Below are 24,529 nucleotides of genomic sequence, written 5' to 3' on the forward strand. Positions count from 1 at the left end.
AGACTGAGGGAGTTCTGCATTCTTCCTGTGAAGTTTCAGGAAGCTACCAGGGCCAGTAAACAAGTGACAGGGTCACAGTTCCTTCAAAGATGTCCTGAGAGGCCATTGAACAAAGCTGATATAGTTGTGGTATACATTGGAGCTGCCAGAATCATAAGACACCATCTACCAAAGAAAGTGACACACAGGGTGTGGAATGGTCCAATATAGAGAGGTTTGTAGCTCAGGCAGCAAAGCTGGGAAACAGACCCACCTAAGCCCCAGAAACCAAAGCCCTAGATACTGGACATAGAGCTGCAGGGTTTGGTATTTGCCTGCCTTCCTGTTGCCACCTCTTTCCCCACTACACTTCCATTCCTCTCCTGTGGATGGGTAATGTATCTAACATGTCACTGTGCTGGGGATGTATAAATTGCCCTATTTCACTGGGGGGGGGGAGGGGGCATAGTTAAGAAATTACCTTCAGTCTTAGAAGAAACTTAGAAGAAGCTTTCGAACAGTATTGGGACTGTTAAAAACTGTGGAAACTTTGGAGTTGGATTAAATGTATTTTTCAACCCCATTGGAGTTGTTTATTGGAGAGGTTGCAGAAACTAGGTAGAGTTGATGGAGGAATTAAATAATGAGGGGGTGAGTTTTGAGGCTTGCAGTCTCTCTCTCTCTATCTCTATCTCTGTTTTCTGTGTGTGAATGAAAATGCCATGTGTTCCCCACCAAGATGGACTCTCTCCCTCTGAAACTCTAAGCAAAAATAAACTCTTTCCTCCTTCAGTTGCTTTATTAGAATGTATTACAACAACAGGAAAGTAACAAATGCATGAATCAAACCCAGGATAACATTGTAACAATGTGAAACACCCACGTTAGATAGTTAGATTATATTCTACCAACCAAGTTGAAGGATCTAATATTCCCATTTTACCTCACAAGAGATGGCAAGAAGTCCCACCACATGGTACCTGCCATGATGCTGCCATTGCCTCTTGTGTATTTAGAACACTACTGCTCCCCAGCTTCAAGACTTTCTTTGATAATAAGAATTAAAATGGGATACGGCTCTGACGTGAATGTGTTTGCTGAATCCCAGGCAGCTAGTAAACTAACAAATGTTTGACAGAACTGAACTGCAGTGGCTGGGGAGTTGGCTCAGTTAGTAATGCTTGCCTAGCAAGCAGGAGCACCCAAATTTAAATCCAGAACTCATAAAAAGGTTCAGCACTGTGGCTTTCACTTGCCATCCCAGAGCTGAGGAAATGGAGACAGGAGGATCTCAGGACTCAGCGGCCAAACGGCCCAGCCTACTTGGTGAGCTCCATAACAGACCCATCTCAAAGGAGGTGGGTAGCATTACTAAAAACAACACAAGTATATACTTGTTTGCCTGTGTACCCACAAGGCCAAACACATACCCCCCAAAAAATGAGTCTCAAGTTCATTACCTTGAGTTTCTATTTGATATAGCAAGGTTATGTTCTCTCAATATCTCTAACTGTCCTTTTACTAAAGAGAACATTCACGGTGGATTCCTCCTGAAAGCAAGTGCAAGCACCTTTCCCTCCTTCCCCCTCATCAAGCCCCTGCTCCTATCATCCTTTCATCTCTCTATGGAAACCAACCTAGGAGAAAAACTAAACCTCTGTCTCTTCTCTGTCCGGTATTTATATGCATACAGGCTCTGGATCTCCTGTTACCTTCTGAATTGTCCTTGCTATGAGCATTGGGTGTCAGGCTCATCAAGGACTTCACTCTCTGGCTTCCCCAACCTCATGCTTTGTTATTTCTCATTTGTTCCTTTAATAGATCTCTATGGCTTTCAGGCAGAAGTCAAGTTCCAGTTAAGCAAGGAGAGCTATTCACAGCTCCTGCTTCTCCTCTGCATGAGCTCTGCAGCTGGTCCTAGCAAATACCTTGCAGTTTTCGTGCTGTGCTGGGCTTCTGGGCTTCTGTAGATGTTATTATCTAATTATGGTCTTCTACAATGCTGCTGAGTTCATTAGTATTCACCTGACCATGAGCAGCCTCACAGGGGCAGTCTACAGAACTACTGAGCAATAAGATTCTTGTCTCTCATCCTCAATAGGCCAATTCAGGCTTGTTCAGGATGGACTTTGGGTTCTCAAGAACAGAAGAGAGCAAACCCATGTGTAAGGCTTGTTCAAATTTCTATTGGCTTCACCCTTTACTCTCTTGATGTGTCCAAGACTAGGATCAATGTGGGTGAAAGTCACAAATGCTGTAGATTCTAAGGGGCCACATTATCTTCTACTTTCACCTTTTCCATTCATTCATTCATTCATCTATCCATTCACCCCATAGTCTTTAGGGGCATCTACTATAATCAAAGCCAGGGACTAGGCACTAAGGGCACAGAGAATTTTCCAGAGCTTGGGATTGATATTGTGAGACAGTCACCAAGACCAGCACATTCAGTAGAAATCAGGTTTACAAAGGTCCCAGGAGGTAGTATAGGATTCTCTGTATTCAACATCATTTCCACAGAAGTTGCTTTCTGGTTACTCAGGGTTGCTTATCAACATCCCTGGCTACCTAGGATTGCCTATCAATAGCTTCTTCCCCATAAGAGCAACCCAGAACTGAAATGAAGAAGAAAAAAGAGTCAGTTTTTAAGAATATATTTTTACCATTGTCATTAGGAAAATAATCACGTTTGTTTGCTCATATAAATATCTAAAAGTCAAAGATAGGCACCAGGTAGGGATAGCAACATATAATCCTGAGCCCCTCCCCCCCCCCAGTGAGAATAGCAACAATATGATCCTGAGCCCTTCTGAGAATGGCAACAATATAATCCTGAGCCCCTTCCCCACAATGGGAATGGCAACAGTGTAATCCTGAGCCCCTTCCCCACAATGGGAATGGCAACAGTGTTATCCTGAGCCCCCTCCCCACAATGGGAATGGCAACAGTGTAATCCTGGAGACCCCAAACTGTTCACTTGTTTATAGAAATAGCTTCTTATAACTTTGAATTCATACTTGCAAAAATTATGTAGATCAAAAGTCCAAATGAAAAGCTTTTCAAAAGAACTCATGAAAAGTTTTCATATTAAGGGAATTTCTTGTTCTCTGCTACGAGGAAAGATCACATTAGGAGTCCAGCCTCTCTTGGGGGGAAGGGGGACAGAGTGGGGCTTCATTTTCTCACAAAAGGGGCAATGTGAACTGCATCTGTGAGCACTGCATAATTTGTTATGTTCTACAAAGAGGTGGGGTTTTGTTACACACACACCAGAGCTGTTTGGCACTGCTTTGCCCATGGTCTTTATTCAGGTCCTGCAAAGAAACTGGTCTTCAAAACCTGAAAGGAAAGTACATTTTTCTTTAAAATTAGATACAGATTATCACTTCAAAATGCAGGAGGAGATTTTACAAGTGATGGTGTGTGGACTAGCTTTGCAATGGACATCCAACCCTTTATAAAAAAAAAAAAAAAAAAACATACATACTAGCGGTGGTCAGCTGTGACAAATGTGGTTTATTACTCCCTGAACTGAACTGTGACTACCCATCTAATGTAAATGAGGAATGTTGGGTGAACTTGAACTGCTTCTTGGACATGAATGACCAGAGAATTTATTTGAAGAGACATTAAAGGCTAAATATGGGAACTGTCTCTTTGATGGTTTGATATGTCAGTTCTTTAGTTCATTAACATGTCTTTCATAAGTCTGCTATTACTCTTCTCTGGTGATTGCATAGCAACCTAAATGTAAAGGCAAAAACAAAAGAAGTTTATGTATAATAGTTTAAAAATAATAGCAATCTTATATTTAGTGGTAAATATTCAGTTTTTATATAGTTAATGCTTTTTTAAAGTGCTTTCAAGTACAAGAAGGAATTAGCTTATAAAAATATGGATATATTCACTGTTCAATGTGCCACTCTCTGGATGACTTTTAAAATGTCTTCTGTTCTTTCATTAAGAAAAACAGGCTTCCTGAAATGGGCTTATTATTCATCAAACCATTTCCCTTCCTACTGGTAACTGGGGTGCATGAACTCTCCCTGGGGGCATATCCTTGGTAACCCTAACAACAGTATGTAGGTAAAGTACCATGATACTGCAACATTTTCAAATCTCTGAATGTGTCTGTTCACATTTAAGATAAGTGATGCTTTATCCCCAATAACTAATGCTAAGGTATAATTTGTGTGTATATGTGTGTGAATTTAAATATTATCTTTTAAATTATCCACAGAAACTCTAAGAATAAATTATAAAATCATGTTTCATGTTACTAGTGACTCTTTAAATGGAATTTCTTATTGAATCTTTGTCATTAAAACAGAAAGGCCTTTTAGTTGTGTCCATACAAGCATAATAAATTGTATATGTTTGTGATACTGAATGACTCTTGCCCATATGCTCCACTGCAAAGCTACATGAATGAGGCATTTACCAAATCAGGCCCACCACATTAAACAGAAAAACAATCTTTATCCATGGTAACTTATCAGTTTCAATTAATCAACCTTAACAATGGAAATTCTGATGTGTTCAAGCAACTTGAAAGCAATAGGTCATCTCCAGGGCAGCCATGTTGTGTCTTTGTGCCTATGGTTTCGAACAAAGCAACATCCCCCATAAATAGACATACATATACATATGTGTGCATATATACACATACATATGAACAGTTAGTTACAGCTATGCTGTGCAGTGCCAGCAAGAATGCATGTGGACTGTATATGACTTTTTTTTAATCATGGCAAATGTAATTGTCTGCTGAGTATTACTTTTTGAGCTCTGCAAGTTTAAACAAAAGGAAAGAAATCTCCATTGGATGACCATCCTTTCAGTTTCTGTGCTGCTATGTGAATAGCATTGTGCAAACCATTCCAATGGTTTTGAAAAGGGGTAACCATTGGTTTGATTTGGTTACACGGTTTAGTAAAGAGCTCCCTCCCACTGCCTTAGGGTCTGTGAAAGGTCTGTGACCTGTTTAGAACTGCCAAGTGAAATGTCATGTCGCCCCTCCCAAATGGGAGTATCTGCATTCATTTGATCAGTATAAAAAATGATTGGGGATGGTGAGATCACTGCTTTTGAATTGCAATTTATAGCAGTTTACAAAAATGCACATTGTTGGAAAAGAAAACATGGAAGTGTTTCTTTCTAAATTGCATTACCTGTGAAATGTCATTAGTCTTTTAAGGATATTTACATCTCTTTTTTTATTATTTGAGAGACCTGCTTTGATTAAGGAAAACTAGAATTTCAGAATACTATGGGTTTTCTTGACTTATATTTTGTCTTACACATGGAATTTATGGGGGGAATGCATCTGTGTTGGAGTTCTTAGGGAAAACAGAACTTCTTATCATGCCCATTTACTAATCCCAGGACATAATCTTTGCTAATGAGATGCATTAGAAAATCCCTAATTATCTTTCATAGAAAGTGAGAGAGATTATGTGGGCAAATCCTTGCTTGCTGATGTCTAACAGAGATACTGAAATCTCTGGCTTTCTTAGCTCTACCCAATTCCCAGTAATATGTTAACATTTTAAGTCTTTTCGTGAGGTGGCTATTTTAAAAACTATGGTACCCATGGATGTAGACATGTAGATTCATCCTCATCTTCTATATATAGTTTGACAAAAGGTAATCTGTGTGAAAGAATATGCTAAGAAAAAATTAGGTAGGTTGTTCAAGCTCATAAACACTGTTGCAGCCCCCTGAGGCTTCTGGGTGCAGAACCTGGTACTTTTTACACTGTCCTCACAAATCTAGAGAGTACCATCTTTGCATCTTGGAGTGTGCAATTGCTTTGAAGAAATCTTTGAGACAGAAAAGTTACCTTAACAAAGGCCCTTAGGGCTACTCTCCTTAGTAGTTGGCAAGAAAAAAAAAAAGGCCTTTTTCAGAAAAGACTTGACCTACACAGACTCGGAAGCACTCCACTTTGAACCTTGCCACTATTGAAAATAAAGGTTGTCATGTTTTTATCTTTGTTCATGTTGAACCTGGAAGTGACAGCCTGGCTCTCTGTTCCCCTCGCCTACTGCCCAGTCTGCAAGTGTCCACATTGACACTTACTGGTGACTATAGGCTGAAAGTCTTTGTTGCCTTCTCCATGCTCCTGGTTTTCACTGAGCTCAGTTCCAGACCTTTGTCCTCCTTCAAAGCTGTAATGTCACATCTTATGTTGTGGCTTTCCTGACTCAGAACCTGACTCATAATTTACACACCAGGTAAAAAACCCTCCCTAGAGGACAAAATCTCACCTAAGGGAGACTAGATTCCAGCCTGCCTGCCTCAGTGGCCCTTCTTTAGTTTTCTTTCCTAACTTTAGTTTCCCATTCCTAACTTTCTATCTCACACAGAAGGGAATTGGAATTACTTTAGGTAAATTTCTGTGCTGAATCTCCAGATCCAGGGAACTGTCTCCACTACCCTACCCCGGTTTTCCGTTCTCTTATAATGGCTCATAATTCTAAGCAGAAGTACTGGCCTTGTCACATACAGCTAAGACCATCTATCTCTAGAGCCTGAGGCTGCAGGAAAGCTGTTACAGAGGAAAATTTGGCTGACACAGCCTATTTTGAAGCCCAAGAATGATCTGATCCCCCTAACCTACTTACCCACTGACAATTTACCTTCCTGGTGACTTAAAAAGCCCCCAGCTGGGCAAGGGGCATTTTAAAATGTTGTGCAGGGGGAGTGGGTTGTTGGTAAGGTGGAATGAGGCTGGCAAAAGAAAAGTTCATGTCTGTTCTCTTTCCTTGTTTCTAGTGAGGTCATTTGCTTCACAAAAAGAGGGTTTGGAGAAAGAACTCATGGCCCACCACATCCCTGTGAGACGAGCAGACCCACGTAATTAAAGGCACAGTAACCTGGATACCACAGAGCCAGCCTCAGATGAAGATGCTCCACATCCTGGCTGGTGTGAGACTTGCCCACTCCTGGCAGTGATACTGACTCCAAGACGTTTCTAAACTTGCCATTCAGCTTCTTCTCATCAATTAAGAGGAGCGAATCCCACCTTTGGTGGACCTGTGTTTGTGTGTGCTGTGCCTTGAGTGCGCCTTTGCGCGCTTTCTCAAGCCCAGGTGAAACCCTCCAGGGTAAAATTCCAGGGCATCCTTTCTGGGGTTCAGAGCCCTGTCCTGGTGCCTAAGGGTGGACACGAATAGATTTCAATAATAACAAAATAAAAGTTGAGACCCTACATTTCTTTAAGTCACCATCACCCTCTGCCTCTTATTCAAAGTCAAGTCATCTTGCTTCCTCCTGGACCCATGTCTAATGTCTGTTATGAACATGAATCAGAAAGAGGCAAAAGGATTTGCATTTCCTGTGGGGAAGTGCACTTTGCCCTCATTTCCTCACAGGGACCTTTAGAGACATCCTAAAGGCAATACATGATTCTTTAGTAAGTGAAGAAACTCTTTGGAGTTTGATTCTTGGTAAGGATGGAGACCAAGGTTAATGTATAATCGCTCTGTCTACAAGCCCAGGTGCCACTTACCACAGAGCTAGTCTGCTTCTCTCTCATGCATAAGGTTCAAATTTGTCTATGCTAGTCCCTGAACTTCAATGCTCTCTGCCTCGTACCTGATCCTAGGCTCTAGGCAACAAATTTCTAAGGCTACTTACCAGGACACAAGTGATATATTTGGAGTAGCTGTCACATAAAGCTGGCACAGACTGGTCCAAAAGAAAGCTGGAGAGGCGATTTATTTGTGCGTAAAAGGAACAAGATTTAATTGGAAAGAGACTTGTTATTTCGAATGCTAGTACATAGGATGGCATGGCGCGGTGGAGCATTATTCGAGCTTCATCTACTGTGCACTATATGCCACCGCCTCCAAAGGAGTGTTGCCCTAGAAACTTGTTTTAAATCTGCTGCTATATATCAACACCTTGTTTTAGCAGTCCTTGGCTGAATTACAGTTACACAGTTTGGCGCTTCTTTCAAATTTCCTCCCATCAGTTTGGCTAAAGAAAGGAATTTTTCTCCTTTAGAAATGAATTGGCTTAATTAGTAAGTAGATTAATGGCAATTGCTGGTGAGTTGGTTTCCAGCAGAGTTTCACCAGAGAGGGTTAATCGGAGTCAGGTCTGGAATCTTTCCCAGAACTGGCTGCCAGCCATTCCCACCAACCAATCAACCCTCCAAGAAATGAAGGAGATCACATAAAATTTAGATTCTCTGTGCCATTATCCTGTACCAAAATTCCACGGGAGTTGCCTTCTGATTGGATGTAGTTAAGACCTTCCATTTCAGACTTTTACTGGACATTCTTAACCTTTAAGATTTATCTGGGTACCAAAATGGAATTTCAAGTGTCACCACAGAGGCTAAGTGAGTTGGAGACTTCAGAGTCCGGTTAACTTTGGATTTAGAGACCTTGCAACCCCCTCCTAAGGGCCGCCCTAAATCTGTTACCCAACAGAATGCTTTCAAAAGTTTTTGCTGTATGCTTTGCAGCCTTTTCACTAAATTTTTTCCATAGTGATAAAAATGCATTCATAGTTTAACTCGCAGCTGCATTAGTCTTAAAAAAAAAAATCCCCGCTGAGAAATGCATATAATAGGAAAAACAGATCGGTTGGACAGCAGTGTAATTAATGCCAGAAAGGGCTGAGGCCGGTTTCATAGTTTGTCTTTTGAGGATATCAAGACCAGACCTGGTGAAAAATGACGCACGCTTTAGCATTTCAGAAAGCTGGCAACTGGCAGGGCTTTTCCTTTTTTCTTTGACTTTCTGCTGAGGAACAAAGAGGTCGGCAGAACTAGCTAGGTTGTAATGAGTTCTATGTCCCTGGCACATTAAGTGCATCATGGAAACATATTGTATCGAAATAGTTTGGAGGAGAATACTGGGGATGAAAGAGAATGGGTGCTTTGATCAGCTCCCTGGGGTCCTGAGCGCGCACAGACTGACTTGCAAGGAGTCATTCAGCTCCAGCTAGACACACTTACAACACCATTCAAAGAAATTTGCATATCTGTAATTTATCACATTGGTCCAGAACATTATTGCAAGGTAAATAAAAGTTAGTTGAATAAAAAAAAATCAATCATTGCAGATATAGAGGAAACTGGGAAAACAATCTTGAGATTAAAACCAGAAATAACTATTCCAGAAACATGGTGATTTTGAATTGACTTTAATTTTTACAGCAGCCTTAAAGCAACAGGTTATGCTCTGTCAAACAAACAACAACAAACCCCACAGGAGTGGCTACAATTTCTGTGCCTTTCTGCTCTTGAGTGTATTTGTACCTTCTCACTAGAATAAAATGATAAAGTTGAACATGATGTGTGTGGCTGTAACCAGCCTCTAACACACATAAAAATTAGTGCACACTGTGACAAGAGATGAAAGACTGCTTAATCTCCTCTGATCTGCAAGGGGTAAGGTTAAATCTCATTTTTCCTACTGTTGATCTTATTGCCTGTTTGCTGAACTTAACTCAAAAAGATGAAGTATCTATCCATAGACCCAGTCAATAGGAAAGCTTGCTTTCCAATGTCCCATGAGAACAAGTGAAAATTTAACAGGCAGGCATTGTTCTGAGCTTTTAAACAACCCAGTTAAACTGCAAACAAGAATCTTCAACTTGACCTTGAAAAGGCTGTGTGCCTACAGATAATCTATCAAACAACTCGGGATGACAATGATATATTTCAAAGTATTGTCAGATGAAAAGATTGATAAATTTGCTGCTGCAAAGAGAGAACTTGGAAACAGAACCAGGCAATTTAACTTACCAACTCCGCCTCCTCCTGCTTGCTCTCCCTTGTCCCATCCCCTCCACCCCCAGCACGCCTTGTGGCCAGCCAGCTCTGGAGAAGGGGCTAGTAAATCAGCACTGTAATACTTCTTACAAGGCACAGAAAAGCTGTGAACAGTACTTTTCATATTAAACGCAATATTTCTTTGCTTTCGTGGTGAACAAAAGTCATAGCAAGACGTCTTTGTGGCTAATTCAGTCAAAGGCACATCTCTGATTCCCCCTGCAGAAAGGTCAGTGTCGTTGTGTTTGGTCCACCGAGGGGGTGTTTTCACACTGAAAACTAGCCAGCTGTCCCTGTCATACCCTCACCATTGGGGAGCACACACTAGCCATGGCTATTAGGCACATTCTACACCTGCAAAATATACCAATTTCCAAGACTTTTCAAGACACCCTCCCATTCTCATGCCCCCTCCTCTGTCTACTAAACTTTGACAACACAATTCAAGCCCTGGATGAAAGCCCTGCAAGCTAGAGGAGCGCTGGGGAGGGGGCAGCTCTGCTACTGCTTCAGGGTATCTATTGAGCAGTCATCAAAGAAATGAGGCGTCAAGTATGTTTTCAAAAGTATGGAAAAACTTCCAAATAATTACTGTGAGGAGTCACACATTTGCTATTGCCACAAATGCTAATTGGTGAGCCCTAATATTTAATTGTATGCACTTGTGCTCTTTGTAGGTTTACAGCCAAACGTCCTTCATTTGGAAGTGGCTCGTTTTAAAATTTTCAATTCTTATTTCAGATCAGTTAGCCAGGAATTTCTTCTGAGTTCATCCAGAGCAAGAGCATGCCTAGTTTTGTTTTTCTTTTAATGTAAAAGCTTGCTCACATGGATTTCATAATAAAACTTCTAGAGACATCTCCTAGGTAGACCAGTAGTAGGTTTCCAATGTCTTTCTTATATTCCAGCTGTAGGTTACTAGTTCTTGGGGAGAGGACCTGGTACTCAGCATAAAAGAAGGCAAAGGGAAGCCTACACAGCCGCTGGAAACTGCAAATAGAAACAAAAAAAATCTTGAGGAGAACCCCCTCACGAATCAGTCCTTCTAAGACAGGAGCGCGAATAAAACACTAACTTTGTTTTCTCTGCGCGTATACACCAAAGAGTTCTATCTGTCTGCAGGGGGGAGGGGGAGGGAAGGATTGAGGGAAGCGAGCTGCGGAAGTGAGGGGGTGTCTCTCTAATCCGGATCTTTGTCTAATCTTACTACCCAAAGTATAAAGAATCAGACGAGGAGACAGACCCTAGAGGAGGCAAGGTACAAGGGTACCCAGGGCACCTTGGGTTGCTAGGACACAGGCAGGGGTGAAGCTTTCCAGGTGTCACAGGAGGAAAGAGGTGCCTCTCAGCAGAGAACACGAAAGCCTATCCTGGAAGACAGGGGGTGGGGGGCCGCCACACAGCCTGCCTCCCCGGAGCAAAGTGCCTGAGCCTCTCCAAAACAATGCCAATGCAACAGGTTGTTTGGAACTAATGCAGACACGCCAGGAAACCTGCTGGCACTAATCTGCAGGGATCATCCAGGGGCCAAACCTCTCTGAGAAGCAATAGTAGACCCCCAAGAGTCCGAAAGTGGGGCCAGTTAGAAGCTTGTGCCCCGACCACTGTCGCCGCTAGCGCGGACGCTGGGACCACCAAGCAAAACCAGCCCGCCAGCAATCTGCGCTCCTGGCCACCCAGCTCTTGGCAGCCAGGCTACCCGAGGCTCCCCGCCGAGCCAGAGGGCGACAGTGACCTAGGACCTCCTTAGAGGAAGCCTGGGGTCCCCATTAAGGGCCTCCTCCCGGCGGCTGGACCCAGTTCGACTCGCCGCTTCCGGCATCCCTTCTTGGAGACTTCCATGCGCAAAGATAGCACAACGGAGGAGAGCTGGTGCGGGACAGCAGCTTCCAGCCTCCTGGACGGACAGACCACATCTGAACCCCGACTTTTCGGGTAGCCGGAGCTAGGCGGGCCTCCTGGGCTACACCACCGACTTTATCCTGGCTCTCCGGAACCCTGGCAACAGGCAAGAGCAGACGGGGCGCATGCGCGCCCACGACCAGGGTCCCTCCCCAGCCGGCCGAGTTTGGGGAAAGTTTGGCGAGGTTTGCCTTGGCAGCGACGGATGTCCCAAAGGCTGGGTTGCCCTGGATAGGAGGCCAGGAGCCCCCCCGGAGTCCCAGGAGCCGGTTTGGCAAGGGACCGAGAGCTGAAAAGCAGCAGAAGGTGGGGAGAAGAAGGCCTTTTGTGTGTGGCACAGGAGTGTCACTTGCGCACAAACGCAGCAGCGCGCTCAGCCGCCGCCTCAGCCTCCTCCGCTGCACCTCCGCCTCCGAAGCGCTTCAGCACAGCCGAGCCGTTCCCCCGCCTCCCCCCGGCCCCGGCCTTTGTTCGGTTTGAAAGTAATGCTGTGAATTAAAAGAAATGACAATATTTTCTATCTGCTTGAAAGTCCAAGCGAAGAGCCCTTGAGCTTGGCAAAAATCAGGCAAATCATTCATCATGCCACCCCGCACCTGTGGTCTTGGCATTGAAAACCCTCCAGACCTATTCCTATTAAACTTAATTATTCCCCCAAAGCACACAATGGTTGAAATGGAGCAGGTTGGAGTCTGTTTATTGGTGGTAAATGTTTTTCTGAAGATCTTCTGAATCTCATTGTTAGCTCGTTGTTTGAGGCTGCCCTCTTTCTTTCAGACTGGAGTAGCCTTGGACTTTTCAATTTTCAATCGTAACATCTGCTTAATCGTACGGATCAAAATATGGAGACACAAAACATATGTAATGGTTGATTTGTTAAATCCTGGTAATGAGTTATTAACAAGGGAAAACAATGGGCCGGGATGGTGAGAGCCTTATGGTAACAGAGTCACTTTATGTACCGCCTGACGTTCCCTTCTTGATAAATGGAACTAAGGTCTGAGCGCCAGGTGATAGCAAGAAAATCAATGTCTTTAGGGGCCAGCACTGAGACTTTTTTTTTCTATGTGAAAAATTAGGAGACATAAAACTTAATTGGCTGGTGAGGAGTGGGGGAAACAGTGGTCTTAAGTTTAATTGCCAGTGGGCTTAGCAAGGGAGACAAAACAAGATTTGGGCCTGTTTGTTTGCTACACCCCAGCCTCAAGTCCAAGTGTATCATTGAAAATGTGTTTTATTATAACACATGTCATGCTTTACAGTTCCCATATTGTGTAAAGACAATGGTTAATGGTACATTAAAGACAGGCAGGCCATGCCAACACGTCTTGGAGACATTGTAAGGGCCTCTCTCTTTGCTTGTTTTAGGCAGCTGCAGTCCAGGACCCAGAAGCACAAAAAGAACAAGTTTGAAATACCAGGTGCATCCCAGAGAACCACGACAGGGATTGATATGTTATAGCCCAGGACATGAACCTAGCAATAAAGATATCATTTCGATTGTCTGCGGCTTCCACGGCCTGTAAAGCTGTGAGGCCCTGAACTGTCTGCTTTCTGGCAGCCCTGTCTCTCTCCCTGGGTTTCTCCATCTCCCTGGGCCAAATCTGAACACCTGTTGGCCAGACCTCACATCCTGTCGTGGGAATCCTTTCCTACCAGTGATTCCAGATCTCAAAACATGCAATTGGTTGTGGAATTATTTAGGACCATTCCCACAGGCTGCAGAAGGCTTTGGAAAGGCTGTGGGAGGGGAGGGTGAGTGAGAGAGGGAGGGGAAAAGGCTCTTCCCAGAGAGATTCGCCAGGGAGTACTCAACTGGTGTTTGTTCAACCTCGCAGCTGGTACTCGGTGCCATCGCAAAGGCCCATTAATGGAAATAGGATGAGTTTGTGGATTTAAAGAGCTTCACACCCTCTCCATGGAGGGGCGTTAATCCTGGTACTGGCAGATGAGCAGTCCTGGGAATGGCTGGCAGACTGTTTCACAGGAGCTCCAACAAGGCCTTTTATGCCCTCTGCTCCCAGCCTGGGGTGGAAGACTCACTCTCATCCCCATCTAATTTTTCTGCTTTTCAGACCCACAGAATTCAGCTCCTTCCCAGAGTTTTTAGTTAAGCCACAGTGTATCCTCCATGGACAGGAAGAGGCTCCAGCAGGGGGCTCCATTCCCGAAGTAGCTTAGCCCAGGTTGCAGAAGTGGTTCCCCTGTCTTCCTTGGACCTTAAGCCTTCCTCACTTTAAGAGTCACCCTACCCCGTGTTCATCTCAAAACTGGAAGTTCCATCAAGAGGATTAAAAGGACATGATGGCTGTGTTTTCTAGGCCTTGATAATGGGAAGCCACCTTTTTTCTTGGAAGCAGGGTGGCATTTATCTCTTAACAACATGACAAGAAGACCCCATGGCTCTCCCACTTGAAGAGTGAGGGAACAAGAGGGGTGGAGAAAAGGAGCTTTGACTAAATATTGTCCTTAGTGCTCAACCTGGAAGACAGAACAGTTCAGAATTCTGGAGTGGAGAGAGCAGGGTAGACTGGAATTGGAAAGAGAAGGGCATGCCACTGCACACCCCACTTTGAGTAAAGCATTGCATGGCTTGCAGCACTTCCCTACCCCACCCCCATGGCCAGCACTGGAATCTGGACCACTGAGGAAAGATTTTGCCAGCTCTGAAGTAAAGATCATAAAATACATAACATCCTGGCTGGGTTCACAGCTTCTTTATTATGCTAAATGATGAGGGCCACCAGGGTGAACTTTAAAGTCTTTTCCCTGTAGTGGTGGCAGGCTGGGGTTCAGGGCAAGGGCTGATGAGTCAGAAAAGCAACGTCTGGCAAAGCCTGTCCATAGCCACCCAGCAATCTGGCTACCTCATTTACTTTCATAAGCCTTTTTTTTTTTTTTCCTAAATTGGGGTGGGGTAGAGGAGTATTGACTTAGGATTGCTGAATACCCATCATTCAAGTTGTCCCCACATGGTCTTCCCAGTGCCAGGCTGTATTTATGGGCCAGAGATGATTCAGGCCAGAGACTCCCCGGCCCGGCTCCCCTGCGCCCAGCACAGCTCGGGCTTCATGGTGCCAAAGGAGGTCCTGAAATGAGACTCTGAAATGATACGTTTGTTCTGCTTTTACTGCTGTATATTTTAAGAAAAAGAATTGCTACACTGGAATGAATAGATTATGAGTAAATAAAAAGAAACTGTCAGTCTCTTTGAAGATTGTGCTTAAAGGGACTTGCCAAGTCAGGACACAAGAGTGACAAGATAGAGACCTCGGTGCTTTGCAGGCTTAACTGGGCTCTTCCGCTTCATCTGCACAGTACTAAAGGATGTGTTGATGCATTGAATCACAAAAAAGTGGCATTCGAAATAAAAGGTGCCACACCACAATGATTGTAGTGTTTGAACTGTGAAGTGCCACACTGCCCCATCCAATCGGAAGGCAGGTCTGCACAGAAGGGGGAAAAAGATACACTTTCATAACTTATAAGGAAGTTGAAGTCTAACATTTGACTTTCTAATGAGTGTAATGAGATTACATGCCTGATGGGAGCATTTGTACAAAAGCAACTTTCGTGTTTAATGAGGCCCTAATACAGGGCAAAATCGAATTGTTTTTGTTTTTCTTTTTCCTTCTCAAACATCTCCAGAGCAAAACCAACTTTTAGAAGGAGAGGAGGTGTGAGAAAAGAAGGCTGGAGGAGATGAGGGGGTCCAAGGCTCAAGGCCTCCTGGGGAGCGTCGCGACCCAGAATCTTAGCGTGTCTGGCTAGGCTGCTCTGCGGGGTCGGTCCAGCTCCTAGCCTCGCTTTAATTACTCTTGGATGAAGTCCATGGCACCCGCGGCGCGCGCGGGGGAACCCCTCGGTGGGTCTGAAACTAGGTTAAAGCGATTAGCATGCTGTCTGTACGCTGTCCTCTGGCCAGGCGCGCGGGGCAGCGGGGAAGAAGGGGGGTGCAAAGGGGAGATTGGCGATAGCACCTTGACTCCTCAGGCTTCTGCTGCTGGGAGAAGCAACTCACCTTGACCGGCAAGCGTTAGCTCTGAGTCAAAGGTTCCAAGCCAAAGTGAGGGAGCGTCTCCTGCCCTGCCCCCCACGCGCCGGCCCCTCTAGTAGCCACCAAGAGCTTAGACACCACTGGGCGTCGGGGGTGGGGGGTTGAGAGTCCACCGTGGCCCAGGGGAGACAATTCCAGCCCATCCTTCCTGGGCTTTCTGACTGAGGGCCTAGACTCCTCCACCCCTTTTCTTTCGGTTCGCTAGAGGGCGATCCCGCTACTTCAGCCTCAGGCGGGTCTCTCTCCTGTTGTGGGCACAGGAAGACTCCCGCACTGTTTTAAAAAATTACGCAACTGGCCAGGTGGGAGTGGGAAGTAAGCTTGTTTCCGCCTTATACAGGGTTGTGCGGGGATTTCTGACTAGGTCAACTACTGCAGTTCCTTTCCGGGGATCTCCCCTGCCTAGCCAGGAATCTAGACTCTGTTTAGGCACTGTGGCAGTCACTTGAGGCATGCCAAACATTGTTCCTAAACCTCAGCTTTCCCGCTCTGGAAAATGGAAATAATAAATTACCCATGGCCTAGTTATCTTGTGGGGTGTCTTGTAGTTAGGATACAAATTCAGGCAAGTTGTTACTGTTGAGAACCAGGGTGACAGATTAGTGTCTGTCAGAGAGCTGGGATTTATACTCCCACCTATACCCACTCTCCTTCAGACCAAACCTACATGAAAATTAGTTTACTCCTAGATGATTAGGATTTGAGCCTGTTTCTGTCACTTTTAGGCACGTTAATACTTTTGAAGATACTGTTACTCCTATGATTGACTAAACAAATAGTTTATAGAAACACGAGCCAAAAGCATTTATTAACAACGCTTAGAAATAAGCCAAATCTGGCATTAAATAAGCATGGAAATTTCTGGCCAGAGTTCTTCCAATAATTCAAAGGTGCTGGGGAAAATCACCCTCTGTTGCATATTATAGAACATCATGATAAATTATATAAATTATATATTTAAAAAGAGACAATCTATGTCATTAAACCAACAGAACAATAAATAGATAAATAACAAACAGTTGATTGCCATTAGAAAGATGTGATCTTTAAATTACATTTACATTATAGGTATGTACACCGTACAATATGTACAGAGACACAGTCGGCTCCCGTGTGAGCTTTCTCAGGACACAAACTCAAAGGGTGGTTCATTCTCTATGTTGTCGAAAGATTTACTGTTGAGTTTTCTGGGGTCCTCTGGGGTCCACACTTTAGCTGTACGGATAATATTTTGTTCTTTGAGCTGTTTTTCATCAGTCCATGAGAGAGAGTGTCCAGCAAGAGGAGGGAGGCCATAATCCGGGTCACTGGGGGAGGGGGAGCCTGGGAGGGAGAAAAGAGAAAATAGATTGTGAACACCCAACTGTGTTCCCAGAAATCACCCATGGTCCTTTCAGGTCCCCTCTGAAGCAACTGAGACACTTCTCTACTCTACATCTTAAACTCTCTGCGCCCTCTGTCCGGAACCAAAGGAGGCACAAGTCTGGCGAGGACCCACGTCCTCCAAGCCTGGGTCAAGTATCAGAAAATAGAATTGAAAGGTCATGCCTCAAGGTTCCTAGTGCCCACCCACGGCCCATCCTCATCAATCACCCCATGTGCCAGACTTCCTAGCATCCTGTCTCTGTCCCTGTCCCCCTCAGCTGATGCTAAGACACAGATGCACTTACGGGTGCCTCGGTGGCAAATGATGACCTTCTGGGCCTGGTTACCCGGGATGTCACCACCCAGTAGCCGGCTGCCACCTGGGCCCCCGCAACCACCTGTGCCACCACCGCGCAGTGGCAGGTCCGCCTGCACCAGCTCGCTGAGGAAGTTGATGTAGCCGATGGCCAAGCGCAGCGTGTCTACCTTGGAGAGGCGCTTTTCGTAGGGCAGCGTGGGGATGTGCGAACGCAGCCCCTCGAAGGCATCGTTGATGGACTGCATACGGCGCCGCTCGCGCACATTGGCCGCTTGTCGTAGCTGCTGCAGCTCCGCCTCAGAGCGCACGCGTCGCCGTCGTCGTGCAGCCGCTGCTGCCGCTGCCCGGTTCAGACCACGGAGCCGCGCCTCGGGGGACAGCACCGCAGAACATGGGTAGGCAAGGCACGAGGGCGGCGAACCAGGCGAGTAGGGGAAGCCGCTTAGAGGCGCTCTTGCCTCGCAGCAGTAGCCGCCGCCGTCCTCGGGCTCTCCGGGATCCCCCAAAGGCGGCGGGGCAAGCGCATGAGGGGCGTGCGGAGCGGCCGAGGGCGCGGGCTGCAGCAGAAGGCACGCCCCGTCGCGGTAGCAGTATTCATGGAGTTGGTGGCTGAGGAACTCCACCTCTGCCTGCTCGTCCCCCAGCAGTTCGTCGCCATCCTCCAGCGGGTCCCGAGAAGACTGATCTGTGAAGAAGTCTTCCTCATCGAAGTAAGTAGAGGGGAATGTGTCCAGGCCCCCGGGGAAGTGCTCCAGCAGCACGGCGTCCATAACGGCCACCACTGAGGCCCAGAGGGACTGTTGGACTGCTCCGGGTGAGGCTTTGTGAATAATCCGTGGCAGTTCGGGCAGGTCCCGAGCCCCTCCCTCGTGGGGCTGGCTCTGGAGAAGGCTAGGCGGCCACGGGTCCCCGCCCCAGGGCCTCCCTGAAAAGCGCGAGGCTGCTGGCTCTGGCTGGCGCTGGGTCTGCACTGGGGAGGGCTGGGACCCGCTTTTTGGAGCTGAGGGCCGGCACGCGAGGATTCTTATAACTACATCCACAGGCGCGTGCCAGGGACCCCGCGCGCCAGCCAATCAGTGCGCGGGAAGCGGGCGGGGAGGGGACCCGCAGGACAAGCATCGGCGGGGGCGCTGTCCTCAGTTCCCAGCTCCCGCGGCTAAGTGAGGTGTAGCTCCTCCCGCTCCGGCTTTCTTTGGTACCTGCCCAGCGTTCAGCTCCCGGGGTTACCTACAGCCTGCGATGCTCTCTTCTGGTCCTCAGTGATGAGCTCCGAGTTTCCTCCGATGGCCTGGAACAGTTACAGAAGGTCTTAGGCGTGAGGGACTGGAGTTCTAGCCAACCAGCCTCTAGCCAGCAATCCAAAGTTGGAAATGTCTCTTTATACTCGGGACATAGAATGTGTGCTCTAGCCTGGATCAGATTTGGGGCTTCCATGGCATCATCAGACCCTTCAGGACTCTTAAAAGTTAGGGAAGGTTGTGCAGTGGGCCGGTAGTGACCTAGTCCTACTCCCTAAGAGTTCCAGATGCAGCGCAGGGAGTAGGTGCATGTCCAAGGGCGCCACACGGAGTTGGTCTGCCTCCAGCTGCCTTGTCCAGGCCCAAGAAAAGGAGATGAGCCAGGAGGGGCAGGCTCCAGAGCAGCGCCACAAGCAAACCCAGACCCTAGGGGTTCTGAGCAATAAACCCGCTACAAAAGGAGTCAATTGAATTGTCCAGTATGGAGCAGTCAGGAGTGGGGGTTGGGAGGTGCCATTGTAGTTAAAGGGCAGTGTAAATGATTTTCAAAGCCCGGGTTTCACCTTTCTGACTGGCCACCGGACCATCTTTGAGTGGTCCCCCCCCCCTTCCTCGCCCTTTCGACCTTACTTCCTATTTTCAGACATCAACCAGCCCCAAGACACACTTTCTCACAGACTGAAGGGCAACAAAGAAACATTGTTCAAGGTCGGGGCAGTTCCTCGCTTTGAGAGTAAACTACCAGGACCAGTTCAGCAATCTCTCAACAGAGAGCTGGACTTGTCATTTTCCCGGGGCTGGCACTTCTCTTTTCGGACAGCTGTCCTGCAGAACAGTCCTGCGTTATTAAGACTTCCTTCATGTCCACAAGTTAAACATGTTTCATTTCATTTCGGGCATTTCACTGTAGTCAAAACAGAATTCCAAGGTCTAGGCATTAGGGCCAAACAATATATACTATTAGATCAGAAACTGAGCCTCCTGGACTTGTTGAAAGCTCCAGACATTTTAACCCAGAGGTCACTGTTTCACTGTGGGTTCTTTCATGTGTTAGGTTTTCCTCCTGTGCTTCCTTCACACTGAGGTGATCGTCAATAAGAGTGTGCAAAAGTGGACAGGTTCCCTGCGATGGAGGGGGATGCCTTGGAATATTTTCTCATTTAGATATTTGTGTGATTTCACAGGGAGGAAAACACACACCCAACTTTCTTACATTGAAAAACACTCGGTGCCTGGACATGGTGGTACATGCCTGTTATCTCAGGACTCCAGAGGCCAAGGTAGGAGGATTGTGAATTCAAAGCTGATCTTGTCTTAAACAAGGATGAACGAGGGAGCAAAATGTTCTCTTTACCTTACTTAATTGGAATAAAATAAAGTAGATCAACCCGAGGACTTACCAGAAGGATAAATAACCAGGTTTCAAACCTTATCCAAAATACTGATGTCCAATCAGAGCAGGGAATACTGGATTTGAACCTACAAATATCAAGTGATGCTTGAGAAATTGTATTTGACTCCTTGATACTTTAGAGGGATGCTCAGAGATCTGAGAGTGAGTGTATATGAGTATCTTTGTATTCAATGAGATTGCTAATAAATCTGCTTCCTTTTGGGAAACCATTCCTAATTAGTGTCGTGTTTGTGAAAAGTTTCAGAAATGCACCTTTGGCAGCCAAGTAAGTGGATGGAACTCCACTCCTGGGAGAGGCCTTACTGTCTAGGAGGCCAGCAAAGCAAGCAAGGAGAGTAGGATCAGAAGAAAAAGCACTCACTTGTTTTGTAGATAACCCTCTGTCCATCCTGTTCATCCTACTCTGTCTTCATTTTTCCTCTTAAGGAATTGCTGGCTGGCTACAGAGTGGTCTTGTCAGGAATTAGAGATGAGGCTTACACACACACACACACACACACACACACACACACACACACACACACACGAGAGAGAGAGAGAGAGAGAGAGAGAGAGAGAGAGAGAGAGAGAGACTTTTCTAGGAACAGAGAGAATTTTCTCTGAGTCACTAGAGGTCACAACTGTGTGGATGGCTGCCTTCTGCCATTCAAAGCTACAAGCTCAATGAGAAGGCTGAAATAGAACCTTGTCCTGGCAGGTGAGATGCCCCTATCCATATTCCAATCCTTTCTCCATAATTCATAATCCCCTAGACACTGAGTGAACATGCACACACCTACTATCAAAATACACAGGCAGTTGCTATAGAGAGAATGCTGGTCACACTATTCTCTGATGAACTTGCCTTTTTCCCCACTCTGTTTTAATAGGAAATGTTTCCCAACCCTACAAGGGACGGACCTCCATCTCACTAGAAAATTGCATACTATGGAGGACAGTGGAATGAGCCCTAGCTAGCCCACTGCCAAGTTCTTATGAAGTCTCTGGACTCTCAGATCTTTCAACAGGGCCTCCTAACCTGGCACTACTCACAGGCCTCAGCCCATCTCCTGGGTTTTCAGTTCCAAAAGCACTGGCAAAGGCCACTGAACTTGAGCCTGGGTCTCCTCCTCATCCCTTCAGTTCTCATTTCCTCCCAGAGGCTTGGATCTGAATTCTTCATTGGTTTCCTATCAGACATTCCCAGTCATTTCCCCGTGTCTTGCAGAGCAAGACAGAAAGGTCTCTGACTCTCCCCGGAAAGAATTGGGTAAGAGATGTTAGTAAGGATGGAGTTTTGGGCTTCCTACTTTGTTTTTGGAGCCACACAGGATGCCAACAGGTGCCCTTCTGTGACCTAAAAATGCAGAAACCAGATCCAACCTTTCTGTCCACCATATCCCATATGCCTCTATAGTGCCTGCAAGCAAGTGCCTGTGGATGGGGCTCCTGCAGGTGGGGCTCAGTGTACCTCCAGCCTCTAAAATTGTCCCAATTATTCCTGTAGTTTAAACTGTCCCTTTGACCACCTCATGTCAGGGTAAAAGCAGGTGTGTGGTTGTTCTCTCCTGTGACCCTTTCCTTCTTTTTGCCACACCCAGATCCCTAATCTCAAGTGACTTTCTTTTCTTTACTGGAGTGTCTGCTTTTTAAAAATCCTTACACCCCTAAACTAGGATTTGAAAGTAGAATCAGAGCTGATGATGAAAGCCTCCTAAGGTTCAGTGAGGGTCATTGACTTCCCTAAGGTTGATGTCAGATCCACTGGCTGTAAGAACAAGTACCAACTCTCCTGGCTTCACTCCACCAGGGGCATTGGTACTGATGTGCAATGCTGTCCCAGTCAGGCTACTTCTAAAGCAGCTCAAGTGATCAGTACTCACCAAGCTCCAACCCACCCTGTATTTGCTATCTGGATCACTGCTGATCTTATAAGTGACATCTGAAGAAGAAATCCCAATGGTGCCACTCCCAGCTCATAGTATAGGATGCTAAAACCAATTTTGGAACCAGCAAAAATCTCTGACCACTGGTGCCACACTCTGTAGCTTAGGGGAATTTTCATCTAGAGAAGACTCACCCTGTTGATGTAACACCTCTTTCCATGAAAGCCCTTAGGGATGTTGAACTACTTATGTTGGTGTTGGGAATAGAACCCGATGTGAGGATATTTTGGTTATGATATAATAAATAAAGCTTGCCTGAAGATCAGAGTGCAAAGCTAGCCACACTAGTTTGCCACCCAGGCAGTGGTGGCACACACCCTTAATCCCAGTACTCAGGAGACAGAGGCAGATGGATCTCTCTGTGAGTTCAAGGCCACCCTGGACCACATGAGAGTGAATCAGTCTAAAAGCAAAACAGCTCACACCTTTGATCCCAGCACTTGGGATAACACACCTTTAATCCCAGCACTAGGGAAGTGGAGATCCCAGTGATTTGGCTGGCAGAGAGGACTATAAGGTGGGAGGACACAGGAGCTCATAGCAGTCTGAGATTTGGTGGAGAGCGGTGCAGTCTGAAGAAGCAATCTAAGGACAGGATTGCCCCTTTGGTCTGAGCATTGGTAGAGGTGAAAATTCTCTACTGGCTGGCCACTTTGTTTCTCTGATCTTTGGCTTTAACCCCAATATCTGTCTCTGGATTTTTATTATTAATACCAATTAGAATTCATGCTACAACCTGGGGCCTTGTGCTTTAAATGAATGCAGCCTCCCAACTTCATCCTTAACTTCTCACAACAGTACCTCACTGTGCTCCCCACCCTGGACCATCATCTTCTGAGTAGGGCTATGCCTTCAGATGCCATAATACTGTGCCTTGACCTCTGAGAACCCCTTGACTCTTCTCTCAAATGGCTGTGAGGTCCTGTTTCACTTAAAGACCTTATTACAGAGGATTTTCAAATACAGTTTTCAATCATCTTCATAATTCTTCAAACTAAAGGGAGCTCCTATTTGTTCTACAAATGACTACATGAGAGTGGGCCTTCTATCCAAAGCTTTGACTCCAGTAAAAGGAACCCGAATCCAACAATCATATGAGTGTTCCATATATTGTTCTGCCCATTCTTTGTTTCTATCTTATTGCAGCTAATTTTCACATAGATCGGCTTATCTACTCCTAATATAGCTCTTTGCTTTTGCATGTGTATGTATATGTGATATACTTGGGTGCATGTGCAACTGCATGTCTTCTCATATGTAGTGGCACATGTGTGTGCAGTGTGCATACACACAAGTGCATACGTCCGTGCAGGCCAGAGACCAACATTGACTGCCTTCTTAAGTCACTCACCATCTTAGATTGAGACAACTCACTTGAACCCAGAGCTCACCAATTGGGTCAGTCTTGCCAGCCACGTGGCTTTGGGGATTTACTCTTCTCTGTTTCCTGTGGGATTACAAGTTGGTCTGCCATACCCACCTGACATTTACATGGGTGCTGGAGATCTGAACTCTGGCCCTCATGTTTGCACACAATGTTTCATTCACTGATCTGTCTCCCTTTAAATTTTAGAACATCATTTCCAAATTAAAAGATTCCCAGTGGCTAACTACCTGGGTCCAAGTGACATAGCTGACATTTTGGGTCCATGACAAGAAATGAATAGATTTCCAACGCAGTGGGGTGGAAGTCTCAGCACCATGGGAAGGTTTCCTGGGAGATACTTCCTTCTCTGAGGATGCTCATTTGGGAGACAAAGAAACACTTTTCCTGGGGAATGTGGCTATTGGTAGATTGCCTATGCTCCAGTGGAAGCCCCACATTTACAGCACTAATCAGGCTGAGTGGATTACACACACACACACACACACACACACACACACACACGCACGCACGCACGCACGCACACACGCACGCACACACATGAGAGAGAGAAGAGATGGTAAAAAAATATGTGTTAGAAGGGTCTAAGGGGTTGGAAGTAGATATAATTAAAATACATTGTATAACAAGTATGAAATTTTCAAAGAATGCATACAAATATTTCAAAAATCATAAGTGAAGCCAGACCTTATCCTGTGGGGATTTGGGGAGGAGATACGAGGCTGCCATGACACATAATCTTCTTTCCTGCTTTGCATTTCTTGTTGTTAAACATTAATCTTTGAAGAAGGAAACACCTAAATAAGTATCCAAATAAATGTTTTCTGTCATGCCAAGGTCTGTTTGGAAAATGGCAAAGCTTTTGAGCACTATCCTTCAGACTCATTTTTCTGGAAGATGTTTGAACTTTAGTCATGCAAACATGGCTAATCATTAATACCAGACTTGTCTGTCTCAGCCTCTCTACTGAGCCACAGGAAGAGGAAAGAATTGATAGAAACAAGAGCAAGCTTTATTCTTCTGCTTCCTGCCAAAGCTTTATGCATTTTCTCATTGTGTGTTTATAGCTGAGGCTCTGGTGCCCTGTGATGCATTCATGGCATGAGATATTCAGCAGGAATGGGACACAGATACTAAAATGATTGCTAAGATACTT

General features: G+C 45.7%; 2 protein-coding genes across 2 annotated transcripts in view; one reads left to right on the top strand and one right to left on the bottom strand.

Moving 5' to 3' along the window:
- The window catches only part of CUNH10orf67 (chromosome unknown C10orf67 homolog), a 104,551-nt gene extending 93,032 nt beyond the window's left edge, over positions 1–11,519 (top strand). The window contains exon 18 of the mRNA XM_051205709.1: positions 11,283–11,519. Within this exon, the coding sequence (XP_051061666.1) occupies positions 11,283–11,519 (237 nt within the window). The remainder of the gene's footprint in view (positions 1–11,282) is intronic.
- Positions 11,520–16,619: 5,100 nt separating this feature from the next.
- Ptf1a (pancreas associated transcription factor 1a) lies at positions 16,620–18,571 on the bottom strand. The gene is made up of 2 exons (XM_051205703.1): positions 17,399–18,571; positions 16,620–17,051 (listed from the first exon to the last, which is right to left on the bottom strand). The coding sequence occupies exons 1-2, from the start codon at positions 18,180–18,182 to the stop codon at positions 16,852–16,854; spliced, it is 984 nt and encodes a 327-aa protein (XP_051061660.1). The 5' UTR covers positions 18,183–18,571; the 3' UTR covers positions 16,620–16,851.
- Between the last annotated feature and the right edge of the window lie 5,958 nt (positions 18,572–24,529).

The sequence above is a fragment of the Phodopus roborovskii genome, unplaced genomic scaffold, assembly GCF_943737965.1.
Source record: "Phodopus roborovskii unplaced genomic scaffold, PHOROB, whole genome shotgun sequence".
NCBI lineage: Eukaryota > Metazoa > Chordata > Mammalia > Rodentia > Cricetidae > Phodopus > Phodopus roborovskii.

Bases quoted from the DNA above. Each gene is read 5' to 3' on its own strand.
- Ptf1a (XM_051205703.1), bottom strand. From the start codon at position 18,182: ATGGACGCCGTGCTGCTGGAGCACTTCCCCGGGGGCCTGGACACATTC. The intron at 17,052-17,398 runs GTAAGTGCATCT...TCTCCCTCCCAG, and splicing joins CATTTGCCACCGAGGCACCC to GCTCCCCCTCCCCCAGTGAC.